Source organism: Hevea brasiliensis, chromosome 8 (assembly GCF_030052815.1).
Source record: "Hevea brasiliensis isolate MT/VB/25A 57/8 chromosome 8, ASM3005281v1, whole genome shotgun sequence".
NCBI classification, from domain to species: Eukaryota; Viridiplantae; Streptophyta; class Magnoliopsida; order Malpighiales; family Euphorbiaceae; genus Hevea; species Hevea brasiliensis.
Window position 1 is genome coordinate 3730779 of NC_079500.1, and position 18081 is coordinate 3748859.

Genomic DNA, 18081 nt, shown 5'->3' on the forward strand with positions numbered 1-18081 from the left:
CATGGATAGTGTAACATATAAATCTCTGAATTACAAAAACGAAAATTACTCTCTTCAGGAAGCTACAATGTGGGGTAATGCTCATGAATGATCTTTAAAAGCTCAGAGAAGTGGAGATCATCTGCAGCTAAACAATATCTGCCACTAGCTGAAGAAATCTCAAGGGCTTGAACATGTGTAACAGCAACATCTTGAACATCAATTGGCCTAAAATATGCATTAGGGTATGTTTTTGCTCCTGCACTCAAAAGATCAACTAATTGTATCAGAAGAAATCAAGCAAAATGACGAAAAATAAGTCGTATAGCCAATCCAAGATTGATTGGGATTGAAAATGAGTTGAGTTGGTAAGTGTTTTTACTTTGTTTACTACATCTTCTATCAGATCATTTCCCAGAGAAACATGCTTATAATCTAAAATGGTTGTGGAAAAATATCGTTTACAAGGTTGAGAATCATCTCCATAGTTTCATTAAGAGTTGGTTGTAAGAGAAGACCAATTACATATCCTGGATTTAATGTAACCAAGTTAATTGAATTCTCTTTTGCAAATCTCCAAGCTGCCTCCTCTGCTAAGGTTTTTGCAAGCATATACCAGAACTGGAAAGAAATGAAATAATGTTGTGTTGGCATACTAGAAGTGAAGGACAATGGAGAAAACAACTGAGAAGCATAAAGATGGTTATTTCCTCTATGTTTTCCTTTTCGGTTCATTTAGCTTTGACTGAGACTCAGAGTTGAAATCTTACAGCTCTGAAGACAACCACTAAGCTAAAGCTCATTGTTTATTTTCCTCTCTCTTTTACATCAGTGCATCTAATAGTGAAATTGTAGAAAAAGCAAACTAGCACATAAACACACCTTCAATTTCTTGCAAACTTTTGGATTTGAATACCAAGTCTCATCAAACACCCCATCAGGAGTCACAGGCTTTCCACTAAATGCCATTGTTGCCAGAGAAGATGTTATAGTCACTCTCTTGACAAACTGAACTTTTGTGCATGATTTAAGAACATTAAGTGTTCCTTTCACGGCTGGATCAATTTGTTCTGCCTGAAATGCAGAAAGTAACGGAAATATTTATTGAATGAATAGTTTACAAGGAAATGAATGAAATGCATTAGCCTTCAAGCCTGATCAGCTAATTACCTAGCATAAATGCTTTAACATATCAAGAAGATTTAAGGAGATAAAAGGCATGAGAGAGGAACCTATGGATTAGTAACTGAAAATATTACGGTTGATGCCATATGAAAACCTCCTTCCAATAAATTTGCTTTGAACAAATGAAGCCTTTCCTTTTCTCCATCAAGTGCAAGCAAGTGATTTGTTTTCTTTGGATCACCTTTGTCGCATTTAAATAGGGTTTACTAAATGAGTGAGATTTTAGTGAGAAAAGTTCAGCATTAGTTACATTTTTGAATTCTTTTGATCAAATTATCAGTTTTTGTTTTATATGAACTAAATTTTTTAAAGTCATCTTTGATTAGGAAAAAAAAAGTAATTTGATCTCTCATATTTCACATTGTCTTGGTTAGAAAAATTAATAAATTCAACTCATATTTCACTTTTTCATGGTTAATCAAGTTTCTCTGATACTTCAGTTTCTTTTTTGCCATACCTCAATTCAATTCACAAGAAACATTTTAATTTTTTTTTTTTTTTTGAGGCCTTGTGAAATCATCTTTGTGTGCTGGACGAAAAATTATTTCTTAGACCAGATTCATCATGTACATAAAATATATAGTAAGATTTACTTATTTTACATATGGATTTCACACGTTTATATTTTAAGTTCATAAAAAATCAGGTATAAATAAAAAAATTTGGACTTAACACTACATGCAACAAATACCAATGGAACTGGAAAAGAGAAAATTCATAAATTGTTGAAAATATTCTTACTAAAACTTCCAAAAAGGGTGAAAAAATCTTTTGACCCTTAATTTTTACATGAAAAGTCATTTAATACTCCCATTTTTTAGAAATATCCAGGGTATCCCCCACCCCCTTTTTTATAGTTAGATAGAAGACTAATCCCATTGGATGTTAAAGCCTTCTCCATAGGATACAAGTGTGGGGTACAAGTGCATATGACCACTTGGCCAACTTTTCACAGGTAACTTTAGTTGCATCCTATTTGATACATGAACTTTATAAAAGTGTAATTATTTAACTCTTGCCGGTTGGTAAATGTATGGATATGATTTGTGTCACACCCATCCAACCTAATTAGGATAACTGTAATTTGGAACTAAATTGACAGAGTTTCCTCCAAACAATGGACTAATTAAATATAGGCAACATATTATGCACAAGAATTTCTCAATCAATCATTGACAAAAATAGACTAACAGCCGTTAAATGACATAAAATATAGAAGGTACCTAGTTAATGATTAGAATTGTGCTAGTGATACACAACGTTTCTAAAGTGCCTTCATTCATAATAATAATATGACAAGATCTAGGAACTGAAAAGGGAACATTAAAATCAAAGAAAACAAAATTTTACTTACTTTGGACCACACCCGAAGACTGCTTACGTACCTCCTATGGAGGATCAGGTTCACGTAGCTCTTGAAATTCTAGCGAAATCTTGACAGAATTTCTCTTAAAATTTTGACATTTCTCCCTGTTAAAAGACCGAACAAAATCAAACAATAATATCACGGCCCAAAATGGGTTCACACCACACCAATTTCGCTAATTAATATGCCTCATTGTGATCACAAGTGAACATTGCCATGTTGATATTTCTTTATCACCTTAGTGCCACACGTTCGGTAAATAAATATTTTATAACTTTTAATCCAATTACAATATATTTTTCTCAAACATCACCACTAAGAAAATTCAACAATAAATTTTAAATAAAATAACATTTGTTCTATCATCATCATAGAAATTATTTTAATTATACATGATTTCCTAATGGTCCCAACGTTATCATCTAGTAGTTCATGAGTTGCACTAACCAAAGTCAAGCCTTATCAATAATACAGGAGTATTGATTATGCATTTCAATGATATCAAATTGCTTCTAGCTAGACTGAATTTGCCTTTTATTGAATTTTACGAATGTACATTTATATGTGAATGCATGTGTACAAAAATTTACTAATAATCATTTTTCTCTAAAAAAGCATGACTGCACACACAAAAGAAAAAAAAAATGATTTATGCTTGTAACAACTATTACGTTCAACGCTTAGTGATCCCATATTGTACCAAGAAAACTTCTTGAAACTTTTAAAGGAAAGAAACATGTCACATGAAGTCATTCTTTTTTTTTCTTTGACATGAGAGTAGCAAGGAATCATACATTAATCATTTACTTGCACAACAATTATTTTTACAATATACATATATCCCATAAATAACATTATTGTAAAAAAAAAAAAAAAAAAAACAACCATATCTTATTACCAAGATGTTATCCTATTATGCTCTCATTTAACATTATCCTAATGAATTATTGTTTTATTCCATACTTTAGCTACAAATTCTCGAATGGGTAATATCACACATTTTCAATGTTCATAATATGCTCCAGACAAAGATAATATTTAAATTAATTAGAGCTACAAATTACAAATAAATAAGTTAAAATATTCCCAAGTTACCTGTATTGAATATCAAACATACTTATTAATATACAAAAGCGCCTCTAGTATCTTTAGACATCTATAAGTATGATTTAGCCTAAAATATTTATAACATATCATCAATAATACAAAGATTCATTTCTAAAATCCTAATCCACAAGCCAATAATCACATCAATTTTTAATTGTCCAACTTATGGCTCCATAAAAATATAATATAAAAAATAATACTCAATTCCATAATTTTTTTCAACATCTAGCATATTCTTGCTTCAACCCAATTCAACCCTTCACAACTTAATTCTTCGTTATCAAGCTTTAACCAATTATATAAAATTTAAATATTATGAACTCACATAATCACATATACTCATATATCAAAAATCCAACTAAAATCCATACATGTATTTCTCAAAAATATTCTACGATCACATCAAAATTCAATAAACACTACCTCAAGAGATGCATTCCCTCGCCTCTTATGAGAATTGACTATTCATTCATGTCCCCAGTTGGAGGAAAGATCTAGAAATAAAAGGTGCAAATTGGACTTTTCATTTCTCACATCCCAGATTTTCAAGTTGATGGCAAAAGAATTCAATGGGAGGGCCGCTATCTAATGAATGATGAAAAAATCTTTGACTGTTTCTGTAAGTGGGTGCTTCTTGTCTTCAATTCTCAAATTCAATCTTTTTTTTTTTTTTTAATCTGAAATGATATGAGAAAGTTTTCACTTTCTGATTCTATTTGCACAGGTAATGAAGGATAAGTATTGGTTGCCCAAAAATTTAGCCACTCTGCTACTTGGGAAATGAGCATGAAATTACATCGTCTGTCTATGCAAGGTACCCCGTTTCTTTCTTTTTTTTTTTTTTTTCCTTTTTTTTTCTATTTTAATCCTTCACAATTTATTCGCATTATGATAAAATTTTCAGGAGATTTCTTGTGGCCCTTGTGTTCTTGGCAAATGATAATGGATATGAATTCTTTATAAATTTGATTGGACTTTCACTTTCCACGTACCCTGGCTCATCAAGTAAAAGGAATCTCAGGGTTACAGATGTTTACATCCCTGATTCAAATTTTCTATCTAAGAGGAACATTATTTATCTTCCTCATTTCTGAGATATGTTCAAATTGGTGTCCCTCCCAAAGGGACTTCAATATGTTCCCACTCTGCTCGATAAATTGGGAACCCTAAATCCTAGGATTTCAAATTTTCTATCTAAGAGGAATGTTATTTATCTTCCTTATTTCCGAAATATGTTCAAATTGGTGTCCCTCCCAAAGGGGCTTCAATATGTTCCCACTCTGCTCTAACTCCTAATCGAAAGTTTTCCTAATTGATATCTTTACAGGAGTGGATGGGCAACCTCATCGCATTGGAATATTTAGAGATAGTTAACTGTCCTCAACTATCAGAAAGATGCAGCAGCAACATGGATGTGGATTGGCCCAAGATTGCTGACATTCCAAATATCTTAATTGATGGAAGATGGATTCAGACATTCAGTCGAATGGTAATTACGAAAACCAATTAGAAGAATCCATCAGACCTATCTTCAAGTATTTCCTTTCCTCCATTCTTATCTTATCTGTATTTGAGAACCCAAGCTAGTTTTTCAGTTTAAAATTCTTGGACTTAGTATGTGTTTCTTATTTTGTATTCATGTTTCAGGTTGACATCTTGCAATGCTATTATATCCCTTAAAAAGAGTTGTGAATTGATGTTCAAGGTGAGAATTAGTTTATTTTCTTTCATGACTGGGGCAAGAGTTAAATTTTGTTCTTATTGTTACCAATTTTTTGTCCCTTTCTCATTCTCCTAGAATGTTTTGCTTTAAGTTTCCAAACTCTAGGATGGGAATTCATTGTGATGAAGGCCATTGTCATCTACTCAACTTCTCTTTCACATTCATCATTCCTTTGCAGCTTAAATCAACAGAATTTCTTAATTATTTGGTATTTATTCAAATTTTTGTACTGCTAAATGCAGAGGTTGAAAGACCACTTGTTTAGAAAACAAAGTGAGATTCATCAGCATATTGCTTCCAGACAAGTTAAACATCAAAAACCCATAGTTTTTACCTTCATTTAATTTGGATTTTCAGGAAAAAATGAAGTATCCAGAAGTTCTTCCAAAATATGTAAAGCATTTGTCCCAAATTGAAGCCTTACTTATCTTAAACCTCATTTTCTATCCAAGAGTAAATTTCTGCATGCATATGTTCTTGATGAGTGGGATATGAATTCTGAATCATTTTTACTGGACTTCACTTTCTCCGAACGCTGGTTCATCAAGTATGAGGAATCACAGGGATGCTGTTGAAATTCTAAAATAGGAAAGTGGAGAGCAAATGCAAAGGGTTGCTGAATTAATGCATTGGCAGGTCATGCTACTATCCATCTTATTCTTTTTGTTATGTAATTCTGCCTTCATTTTCTTTTCGTGGATATAAAGGATTAATTTTGATTCAATGCGCAGAAGTTATTAGAACAAACATTAAAAACCAAAACAATGTCATGGCAGCAATTACTTGATTGGCTTGACAGAATTCGCATTCACAGAACCACAATTAATGGGTTTGGCCTTCCACACATTGGATTACAACTTTGGAGTCTGCTGCCAGAAGATTCATAAAAAGGTATGTCTCCTTCTCGAAAAAACATTTAAAAGATCTAGAGTGAAACTTCTAACTCAGATTATGTGTGCAGTGGTTGGGCAGTAAAAACATAATGTAAGCACTGTACTTCAATTCTGTGTTCAAAAACAAGCAATGCAATGAGTAGTAAGCACTCGTATATGAAATTCTCCTAATTATTGCTTGCAATGTAAATTTGTCACTTAATAATAGTTCTGGCTTGAAACAGATGCCAAAATATCAACAATGTCAAAACCCTCCATGCAGCAGTCATCTTCATAACTTCACTGGCGGCAAAGATGACACAGATGCACTAGCCTATGCAGGTTGTGTCCTCAGCATCCTCGAGTAAAGCTCACAGGGATAAGATTCCTGCTTGATGATAATTCAGAAAACATCTCTGAAAAGCTGACAGTTATAGAATAAATCTTGTTGAGCTGGAAGCAGAAATGAAACATGTTGTATTAGAGTGGTTCTCTGCTGCTATATTTTCCCAAGTTGTGTGTTCCATTTTTGGTGGTTTCGGACTTCACAAATGTAACATGTTGGTCTTGTAACTGTCCCAGGTTTTTTACACTTAACATATAAGCCATATATAGGTTGGGTTCCATGGGGTTGATCTGTTGATCAAGGTCTTAGTTTGGCTTACTTTGTTAAGTTTTTCCTGGATTTCTCTAATAAAATCTGACTTAATGCAAAAAAGAAATGAAGCTGGACGATTAGAGTTTTGCTCACTTCTTTGAAAAACATGTTTCAGGGTTTAGTTTCTGACTCAAGACCTCTGTTTTGACCATCCAACATGCAATACAAAGAGTTGTGAACACCGCATTTTTGTTTATAATTTCTCTGATATTAAACAGTTTGCTTAATATGAGGATAAATTTTGACAATTGTCCCTAAACTTATCTAGTTGCAATATTACAGTCGCTCAACTTAAAAATGTAACATAAAACCCCATTAATTTTTATATTTTGCACAATAGAATCGCTCTAATATCCAATTATCAGTTTTTCAATTAGACGCTGATCTGGATAATTTCAGCATGGAACTTAGTTAATATTTCTCTTTTCTCTCTCAAGTCATGTATAAATGGAATCATTCTTATCTCTATAAATAGAATAATTTTTCATGTGTAAATAGAATAATTTTACACTTTGCATAAGAGAGGAGAGAGAAATGTTGACTAAGTGTCATGCGGGAGCTTTGATCAAGGTCTTAGTTTGGCTTACTTTGTTAAGTTTTCCTGGATTTCTCTAATAAAATTTGACTTATGCAAAAAAGAAATGAAGCTGGACGATTAGAGTTTTGCTCACTTCTTTAAAAAACATGTTTCAGGGTTTAGTTTCTCACTCAAGACCTCTGTTTTGACCATCCAACATGCAATACAAAGAGTTGTGAACACCGTATTTTTGTTTATTATTTCTCTGATATTAAATAGTTTGCTTAATATGAGGATAAATTTTGATAATTGTCCCTAAACTTATATCACGACCCAACCTATGGGCCGGACCGGCACTAGGACCTGGGCCAGCCTAAAGCCCCCGAGGCCCGTAGTAAGCCTAACTGTTCATTAACCCAACTCTAAGGCCCATTTGGGCCCAAATTCAAGAAAACAAACGGACAGAGTCCGGCCATAAAATGGACTTTCCAACGGGGAGTTTCGACTCACCCGACCTGTAAACACAATAAATACTCAATTGGGGAGCTCAGCTCACCCTCCACATACTCATCAGCATAAAAATAAATGGGAGCTCAGCTCCCTCATCCAATCCATCAAACATGCATAGAATATTAAGTTTACAGGTCCAAAATAATAATTTAGGTTACAGACCCAAATCAAATAAACATTACTAACACATGCGGAAATTCTAAGATTTAACAAGTTTATACAAACATTAGTAATCGACCTGCGAGGGAGAAAGCAGGTTAACCTCAAAAATATCCTCCTGTGGCCTGTAAAAATTTTTGAACAGGAGTGAGCGTTCGACTCAGAGAGTAAAATATCAATTTTAACCATAATCTCTATAACTATCTAGTACTAATGCAACCTGTTGAGTGAAATGCAACAGCAACAACGTTTTCACATCATAACATCAAAAGGTAATTTGGAACACTCACGCACCCTGTAGCATCAATCATAATATATGGGAGCTGATCCCCTATACAGCTCTCTTAAATCCAACCTGGTGCCAGCGAAGAACTCAAGCCGGACTTTCGCTTAATAAACCAAATCGAGGGTCCCAGCGAAGAACTCAAGCCGTGACTACCCCTCGAAGGATCGGGTCCCAGCGAAGAACTCAAGCCGTGACTACCCGTCCTGTCCATAGTCCACACCACATCACACGCACACCAACGCACGCACACTGCTCCAAATTACCACAACAACATTCATGGCACGTTAACAGTTATGAATGCAACATAAATCGTGCCTAGAGTTTAACTATATAATATATGCATATAAGTGATGCATGGGCATGCTGAACATATAATAATATCGAAATTACAATTAAAATTAATATTTTACTCACAGACTTGACGACAATCACTGTGGCGGCTGGGCGGAGGAAGAAGGCTGTCCCGGCTCACCTGACAATTATATTACAATTATTTAATACAAATGACTCAATACAATTCAAGAAAAGACCAATTACGTCCTAAGTCGTGCCGAAAATCCGGCAGAGTCTCCCCTATACCTAGGACCTACCCAACCTGCAAAAGGGCTCAAAACACACTTCTATACTCACAATCCATATATCCACAACTCAATCACAACACACAGCCCCTCCTGGGCCCATCAAATCAATCATCCATCACAATATGTAAAATTTCAATTTAGTCCTTATAATTGATCATTTTTGCAAAAACTGTCCAAATAAGCTCTAAAAATTATAAAACTTTGCCCCGCGGTCCTTAGCAACATTACTAAGCTATTGCAAAAAGAATCGTAATTTTCTAAGCTACCACGAATATTTTATGGATTTTTAATCCTATTTAAGCACTAGAAAATTACGAAAAAGCAAGGTTCGGGTTTACCTTTGTCGATTCCGACTTCGGGGACGCGCTCGGGATGTCTGACAATGGGGGGCTAGCCAAAACCTCGGCCCAATTCGGAGACTTTTCCGGTAATGGGTCTGTCTGGCCGGAATTTCACAGACCCGGTCAACTGTCGAATTTCCGCGAATTGAGGATACCTACACGAAGCCCATAACACGGGGGTTAGTACATAAATTTTTCAGAATTTTCTAAGCTCATTAAATGCTCGGAAAAACACTGCAAAGTTCCGTGAGACCCACCGAAAAACGGTGTCGGAAAAATTTGAAATTTATGTCGCCGCGAAGCTCTCGACGAGTGGAGCATGCTGGTACCCTCGATTTTCTCGTGGGATTCACGGTTTTCGAGAAATCTTGCCCAAAAGTCGAAATGGGCTAAAATCTTCCCGAGCAAAAATCGGACAAACCGCTCGATGGATTTCGGCGTTCTTAGTGTCTATGGAAAGCTCTCGCCGAGTAGATGATTTTTGACACAAGATCCGGTCCAATTGGTGGACGGATCGACCGGATTTTGGCCGGAGAAGCCGAAACGCCGCGCGCGCGAGGGAGGGGATTCGCGCGCGGTTTCCGGCCATTTGGGGCGGCGGCTACCGGCCGGGAGGCCGGGTGGCGCGTCGGTCTACTGGGTGGCGGGGAGGTGTGGGCCACGGCGTGGGGAGGGAGGAGAGAGAAAAGAGAGAGAAAAGGAAGAGGGAATGACGCGCGCGGGGAAGGGAAGAAGAAAAAGGAAAAGGCCGGTCCGATTCGACCGGTCCGATCCGGTCCGGTTCGATTCGGCCGGTCCGATTCAAGATACAAAATTTTGAATTTTTACTCTGCCTCGGGATCGAAAACGAGGTCCAAAAATTTCGAAAAAAATTCCAGAAAACTCAGAAAAATACGTAGACTCCAAATATATTTTTAGTTTTGTCACGTGGTCTTTAAATTAATTTTTAAAAATCATCAAAGTTTATATTTTCGGAAAATCGAACCCGATTTTTAAAATCCGAAAAATCTCAAAAAAATTCCAAAAAATTAAAATACCAAAAATGCTCATAAAATTTAAAATTTTGGGGTGTTACATTCTTCCCCCCTTACAGAAAATTCGTCCTCGAATTTTTACACAAGGCAGAATAAAGCACATTACTATACATTGAACAGATAAGGGTACTTGCTACGCATGTCCCGTTCTGACTCCCAGGTGCACTCTTCCACTGACCGACTCCTCCACAAAACCTTAACCATAGGGATCTGTTTTGATCTCAGCTGTCTCACTTGGTAATCCACTATGGCTACAGGTTGCTCCTCAAACGTTAAGTTCTCCTTTAGCTCTATTACATCCGGCTGCAGTACATGAGAAGGATCGAGAATGTATTTCCTGAGCATGGAGATGTGAAACACGGGATGAACGTGAGAAAGGTTGGGTGGTAGCTCCAACCGGTAGGCAACTGCTCCAACTCTATCAGTAACCTCAAAAGGTCCGATATACCGAGGTGCCAACTTGCCCTTCTTTCCAAATCTCATGACTCCCTTCATTGGAGAAACCTTCAGGAATACATAGTCGCCCACTGCAAACTCCACATCCCTCCGTCTGGGGTCTGCATAACTCTTCTGTCTACTGAAAGCTGTCTTCAGTCGTTCCCTGATTAAAGGAACTACCTCTGAAGTGTACTGCACTAGGTCTACATCATGCACCTTCGCTTCCCCCATTTCTGTCCAACACAGAGGAGACCTACACTTTCTTCCATATAATGCCTCATAGGGTGCCAACCCTATGCTGGAGTGATAACTGTTGTTGTAGGCAAACTCCACCAGAGCTAGCTGCTCATCCCACTGACCTCCAAAATCCAAGACACTCATGCGAAGCATGTCTTCCAGTGTTTGGATTGTCCTTTCGGACTGTCCGTCTGTCTGAGGGTGGAAAGCCGTACTGAAGTTCAATTGTGTGCCAAGTGCCTCCTGTAACTTTCTCCAAAACCGTGAAGTGAACTGGGGCCCTCTGTCAGATATTATGGAAGCCGGAACTCCATGCAATCTGACTATTTCTCGAATGTAGAGCCGGGCATACTGTGCCACAGAATATGTAGTCTTCATAGGTAAGAAGTGAGCTGATTTGGTTAAGCGGTCCACAATTACCCATATCGAATCATATCCTCGCGTGGTACGAGGCAACCCAGTCACAAAATCCATAGTGATCATTTCCCACTTCCATTCTGGGATAGGGAGCTCTTGCAGCTTCCCTGATGGTCTCTGGTGTTCAAACTTCACCTTCTGACAAGTCAAGCACTTGGACACAAAGTCTGCAATGTCTCTCTTCATGCCATTCCACCAATAGCTATCTTTCACATCATGGTACATCTTGGTGGAGCCTGGGTGGACACTGTACAGTGTATAGTGTGCCTCTCGCATGATTTCATTCCTGAGGTTGTCCACGTCGGGCACACATATCCTAGAACCTTGCACTAGGGCGCCATCATTGGCAAATCCAAACTCACCACCTTCACCTTGCTGTACTCTTTCTATGATCTTCATCAATTGTTGGTCTCTGTGCTGGGAAACTCTAACTCTGTCCCTCAAGTCTGGCCTCACTGAAAAGTGAGCCAACAATACCCCCTCATCTGAAAGATCTAGGATTAAACCTTGATCCATCAACTCATGTACCTCCTAAATCAATGGTCTCTTCTCTGCTGAAATGTGCGCCAAACTGCCAGAAGATTTTCTGCTCAAAGCATCTGCTACAACATTGGCCTTCCCAGGGTGGTACTGGATGGTGCAATCATAGTCTTTCAGAAGTTCCATCCATCTCCTCTGTCTCAAGTTTAAATCCCTCCGTTGGAAGATGTACTTTAAACTCTTGTGGTCGGTGTATATCTCGCACACTTCACCATACAGGTAGTGTCTCCATATTTTAAGTGCAAAGACTACAGCCGCCATTTCCAAATCATGGGTGGGGTAGTTCTGCTCATGCCTCTTCAGCTGCCTTGAAGCATAAGCCACTACCTTTCCATTCTGCATCAAAACACACCCTAGGCCAACTCTGGAGGTGTCACAATACACGGTGTATCCTTCACCACTCACAGGTAGTGTCAACACAGGGGCAGTGGTTAGACACTCCTTAAACTTCTGGAAACTCACCTCACAGTCATCTGTCCAAATGAATGGAACATTCTTCCTGGTCAACTTAGTTAGGGGAGCCGCTATCCTGGAGAAATCTTGTACGAAACGCCTATAGTGGCCAGCTAAACCCAGAAAGCTTCGCACCTCAGTGACTGTTGTAGGCCTAAGCCAATCGATTCTGACTTCAATTTTCTTGGGATCCACTTGAATGCCGCTCACTAGAAACCACGTTTCCCAAGCATGAGATGCTATCTACACCAAAATCACATTTTGAAAATTTGGCATATAGCTGGTGCTCCCTCAAGGTCTGCAACACCATCCTCAAGTGCCACACGTGTTCTTCCTCGGTCTGAGAGTATACCAAAATGTCATCTATGAATACGATGACAAAACGGTCCAAAAATGGCTTGAACACCCGGTTCATCAAGTCCATGAAGGCTGCTGGTGCATTAGTGAGTCCAAAAGACATCACCAAGAACTCATAATGACCATATCTTGTCCTGAATGCCGTTTTGGACACGTCCTTATTCCTGATTCTCAATTGATGGTAGCCTGATCGCAGGTCTATTTTGGAAAAGAATCTAGCCCCTTGGAGCTGATCAAACAGATCATCGATCCGAGGAAGTGGATACTTGTTCTTCACAGTCACCTTGTTCAGCTGTCTATAGTCAATGCACAACCTCAATGACCCATCCTTCTTTCTAACAAATAGAACAGGAGCACCCCAGGGTGAAGTGCTCAGACGTATGAAACCCTTGTCCAAAAGCTCCTGTAGTTGCTCCTTCAGCTCTTTCAATTCTGCTGGTGCCATCCTGTAAGGTGGCATGGATATGGGGTTTGTACCCGGCACAACATCAATGTAAAACTCTATTTCCCTTCCTAGTGGCAACCCTGGAAGCTCCTCTGGGAGGACATCCATAAATTCTCTGACAACAGGAACATTTTTCATGCTGACACCTTCTACAGATGTATCTCTCACCAATGCCAAATACCCTTGACATCCACGCCTCAACATTTTTCTAGCACTAATTGCTGACACCAAATTATATGGAGCCACGCTCCTGTCACCATCAAAGCTAAACTCTTCCACACCAGGTATGTGGAAATACACCTTTTTGTTCCTGCAGTCTAAGGTGGCATAATGAGTTGCCAACCAATCCATCCCCAAAATTACATCAAAATCCATTACTGGTAGAGGAACCAAGTCTGCTGGGAGGATCTTTCCATCCACTACCACTGGGCTACCCGGAAAAACCATATCTACATCTATGTTGTCACTAAGTGGGGTAGCTACCGACAAAGGACATTCTAAGGTTTTAGGGTTTCTACCCAACCTCATGGCAAACACAGGGGAGACAAATGAGTGCGTAGCACCCGGATCTATCAAAACACGAGCCTCATAAGAATGTACAGGAAGAATACCGCCACAATTGCATTTGAAGCTTGAGCATGCTGGTGGGTCAGGGTGAAAACCCGAGCTTGACCCTACCCGAGTGGCGTAACCCGACATCGACTTCTACCTCCTGATCTGCCTCCAAATCCACGTTCCCCTTGTCCTCGGCCCTGTTGGCCACTGAACTGACTGCCTGCCATGCTGGAAGCACTAGGATACAACTGTCGAGGAACATTTGCAACAGAACCTTGTGACCCCATCTGTAGCTCGCTGAACACGGGGCATTCCCTAGCAAAGTGACCTGGTTGGCCACACCTGAAGCATACTCCTGCACCCATCAGACAAGGTCCTGAATGTCCTCTTCCACACTGTGCACAAGGTGCTAAGGAGGATCTGAACTGCACCAGAATCTGCATTCTAATCGTGACCACTGCTGGATCCGTACCCTAGTCTGAATCCTCGAGGTTTGTGTCTAAAACCACTTTTCTTGTTCCTACTCTTTTCTCTGTAATTACTCTGGCCACCACTATCCGGAGTACCCATTTGGGGAGCACCTGAAGAACCCTCTGCTCTGTTTTTCTTTGCTCTTCCGCTGTCATCCACATCATAGCTAATCTCTATCTGTCTGGCCCGATCAACTATCACATCAAAAGACTGATCAGACATCATGGCCAGGTTTGCATACCTCCTGTTAAGCCCCTTTAGGAATCTCTTCACCTTCATAGTTTCTGTAGCTACTGCTGTAGGGGCATATCTGCTCAATTCCAGAAACTCTGTAGCATATTCATCTACAGACCTGCCATTCTGTCTTAAGGCCTCAAAGGCCCACTGCTTTTGATCCCTGAAGCTTTCTGGCACAAACCGATTGATGAACAGTTCCACAAACTGAGCCCATGACAAACCCTCCATCCGAGGTAACACGTAGTCATTCATCCATTGTCTAGGCATAGGCCCCATGACATGCTGCACACACTCAACAAGTCTTCTATCAGTCAACTGCAACTCTGTTCCTGCCTGTCTGCAGGAATCCAAAAACCGATATGCATCGTCTGACACATCATAAGTACCAGGCACCAATTTCTTAAAATTGATGATCTGCTTGTAAGGTTCCCCTCTTGGTGCGGTGGACTGCTGCTGCTGTGGAGGGTGGACCATATGCTGCGCCATCATATCGATGGTTCTCTGCAACCCAGCTAGAGTAGCTGCCATGGGGTCCATGGGACCCTGTGCCATAAAGGACTGATCCTGTACTGGTGGCAACTGCTCTTCTGCTTGAGCAGCTCTAGGCCTCCTACCCCGCCTCCTCGGGCGGCGCCTCATCTGTCTTGACACCTCGTCGGGCACATCCAGTTACAGTGCAGTGGCAGCTCTCCTGCTTCTACGCATTTTCCTGAAATTCAGCAGCATTAGCCCACAAAATTCAAAACTGTACATTACACAGCTCTATCGACTCATATTTACACATAATATATGAAGCAGAGACTAGAAGCAAAGACGACAATGCAAGACGAATGTGAACCCTATATTTCCGCATGTGACTCCTAGTAGACTCTTCTCAATACTTTAGACAAACATTCCCTAAGAATCTGGAGCCTAAGCTCTGATACCACATTTGTCACGACCCAACCTATGGGCCACTCCAAGACTAGGACTCAGGCGACCTAAAGCCACCGAGGCCCGTAGTAAGCCTAACTGTTCATTAACCCAACTCTAAGGCCCATTTGGGCCCAAATTCAAGAAAACAAACGGACAGAGTCCGGCCATAAAATAGACTTTCCAACGGGGAGTTTCGACTCACCCGACCTGTAAACACAATAAATACTCAATTGGGGAGCTCAGCTCACCCTCCACATACTCATCAGCATAAAAATAAATGGGAGCTCAGCTCCCTCATCCAATCCATCAAACATGCATAGAATATTAAGTTTACAGGTCCAAAATAATAATTTAGGTTACAGACCCAAATCAAATAAACATTTCTAACACATGCGGAAATTCTAAGATTTAACAAGTTTATACAAACATTAGTAATCGACCTGCGAGGGAGAAAGCAGGTTAACCTCAAAAATATCCTCCTGTGGCATGTAAAAATTTTTGAACAGGAGTGAGCGTTCGACTCAGAGAGTAAAATATCAATTTTAACCATAATCTCTATAACTATCTAGTACTAATGCAACCTGTTGAGTGAAACGCAACAGCAACAACGTTTTCACATCATAACATCAAAAGGTAATTTGGAGCACTCACGCACCCTGTAGCATCAATCATAATATATGGGAGCTGATCCCCTATACAGCTCTCTTAAATCCAACCTGGTGCCAGCGAAGAACTCAAGCCGGACTTTCGCTTAATAAACCAAATCGAGGGTCCCAGCGAAGAACTCAAGCCGTGACTACCCCTCGAAGGATCGGGTCCCAGCGAAGAACTCAAGTCGTGACTACCCGTCCTGTCCATAGTCCACACCACATCACACGCACACCAACGCACGCACACTGCTCCAAATTACCACAACAACATTCATGGCACGTTAACAGTTATGAATGCAACATAAATCGTGCCTAGAGTTTAACTATATAATATATGCATATAAGTGATGCATGGGCATGCTGAACATATAATAATATTGAAATTACAATTAAAATTAATATTTTACTCACAGACTTGACGACAATCACTGTGGCGGCTGGGCGGAGGAAGAAGGTCATTCCACCACCGACAATTATATTACAATTATTTAATACAAATGACTCAATACAATTCAAGAAAAGACCAATTACGTCCTAAGTCGTGCCAAAAATCCGGCAGAGTCTCCCCTATACCTAGGACCTACCCAACCTGCAAAAGGGCTCAAAACACACTTCTATACTCACAATCCATATATCCACAACTCAATCACAACACATAGCCCCTCCTGGGCCCATCAAATCAATCATCCATCACAATATGTAAAATTTCAATTTAATCCTTATAATTGATCATTTTTGCAAAAACTGTCCAAATAAGCTCTAAAAATTATAAAACTTTGCCCCGCGGTCCTTAGCAACATTACTAAGCTATTGCAAAAAGAATCGTAATTTTCTAAGCTACCACGAATATTTTATGGATTTTTAATCCTATTTAAGCACTAGAAAATTACGAAAAAGCAAGGTTCGGGTTTACCTTTGCCGATTCCGACTTCGGGGACGCGCTCGGGACGTCTGACAATGGGGGGCTATCCAAAACCTCGGCCCAATTCGGAGACATTTCCAGAATCAGTCCGTTCGCCGAATTTCACGCATCGGCCAATCGCCGAATTTTCGCGAATTGAGGATACCTACACGAAGCCCATAACACGGGGGTTAGTACATAAATTTTTCAGAATTTTCTAAACTCATTAAATGCTCGGAAAAACACTACAAAGTTCCGTGGGACCCACCGAAAAATAGTGTCGAAAAAATTTGAAATTTATGTCGCCGCGAAGCTCTCGACGAGTGGAGCGTGCTGGTACCCTCGGTTTTCTCGTGGGATTCACGATTTTTGAGAAATCTAGCCCAAAAGTCGAAATGGGCTAAAATCTTCCCGAGCAAAAATCGGACAAACCGCTCGATGGATTTCGGCGTTCTTGGTGTCTATGGAAAGCTCTCGCCGAGTAGATAATTTTTGACACAAGACCTGGTCCAATTGGTGGCCGGATCGGCCGGATTTTGGCCGAAGAAGCCGAAACGCCGCGAGGGAGGATTCGCGTTTCCGCCGTTTGAGGCGCGCGGCCGGGAGGGAGGCTGGGTGGCGCGCCTACGGCCGGGTGGGTGGGGAGGTGGGCCTGGCCAGGGGAGGGAGGAGAGAGAAAAGAGAGAGAAAAGGAAGAGGGAACGACGCGCGCGGGGAAGGGAAGAAGAAAAAGGAAAAGGCCGGTCCGATTCGACCGGTCCGATCCGGTCCGGTTCGATTCGGCCGGTCCGATTCAAGATACAAAATTTTGAATTTTTACTCTGCCTCGGGATCGAAAACGAGGTCCAAAAATTCCGGAAAAAATTCCAGAAAACTCAGAAAAATACGTAGACTCCAAATATATTTTTAGTTTTGCCACGTGGTCTTTAAATTAATTTTTAAAAATCATCAAAGTTTATATTTTCGGAAAATCGAACCCGATTTTTAAAATCCGAAAAATCTCAAAAAAATTCCAAAAAATTAAAATACCAAAAATGCTCATAAAATTTAAAATTTTGAGGTGTTACAACTTATCTAGTTGCAATATTATAGTCGCTCAACTTAAAAATGTAACATAAAACCCCATTAACTTTTATATTTTGCACAA

General features: G+C 39.7%; 1 protein-coding gene and 1 long non-coding RNA gene across 8 annotated transcripts; one reads left to right on the plus strand and one right to left on the minus strand.

The window, feature by feature from the left end:
* Nucleotides 1-248: 248 nt before the first annotated feature.
* On the minus strand, nucleotides 249-1250 carry LOC110668863 (phenylacetaldehyde reductase-like). The gene is made up of 3 exons (XM_058151978.1): nucleotides 1239-1250; nucleotides 862-1053; nucleotides 249-600 (listed from the first exon to the last, which is right to left on the minus strand). The coding sequence occupies exons 1-3, from the start codon at nucleotides 1248-1250 to the stop codon at nucleotides 415-417; spliced, it is 390 nt and encodes a 129-aa protein (XP_058007961.1). The 3' UTR covers nucleotides 249-414.
* Nucleotides 1251-4012: 2762 nt separating this feature from the next.
* Nucleotides 4013-6893, plus strand: LOC110668843 (uncharacterized). 7 transcript variants are annotated; one of them, XR_009150469.1, is made up of 8 exons: nucleotides 4013-4256; nucleotides 4362-4451; nucleotides 4542-5172; nucleotides 5285-5342; nucleotides 5603-5996; nucleotides 6092-6251; nucleotides 6322-6395; nucleotides 6478-6893. It is a non-coding gene; the product is annotated as an uncharacterized LOC110668843 (long non-coding RNA). The 7 variants fall into 7 exon arrangements; XR_009150470.1 differs by having other exon boundaries at nucleotides 4014-4256; nucleotides 5718-5996; nucleotides 6478-6892; XR_009150471.1 differs by having other exon boundaries at nucleotides 4015-4260; nucleotides 5909-5996; nucleotides 6478-6890.
* The last annotated feature ends 11188 nt before the right edge of the window (nucleotides 6894-18081 follow it).

Bases quoted from the DNA above. Each gene is read 5' to 3' on its own strand.
- LOC110668863 (XM_058151978.1), bottom strand. The intron at 601-861 runs GTGTGTTTATGT...ATTTCTTTCCAG, and splicing joins AAGTTTGCAAGAAATTGAAG to TTCTGGTATATGCTTGCAAA.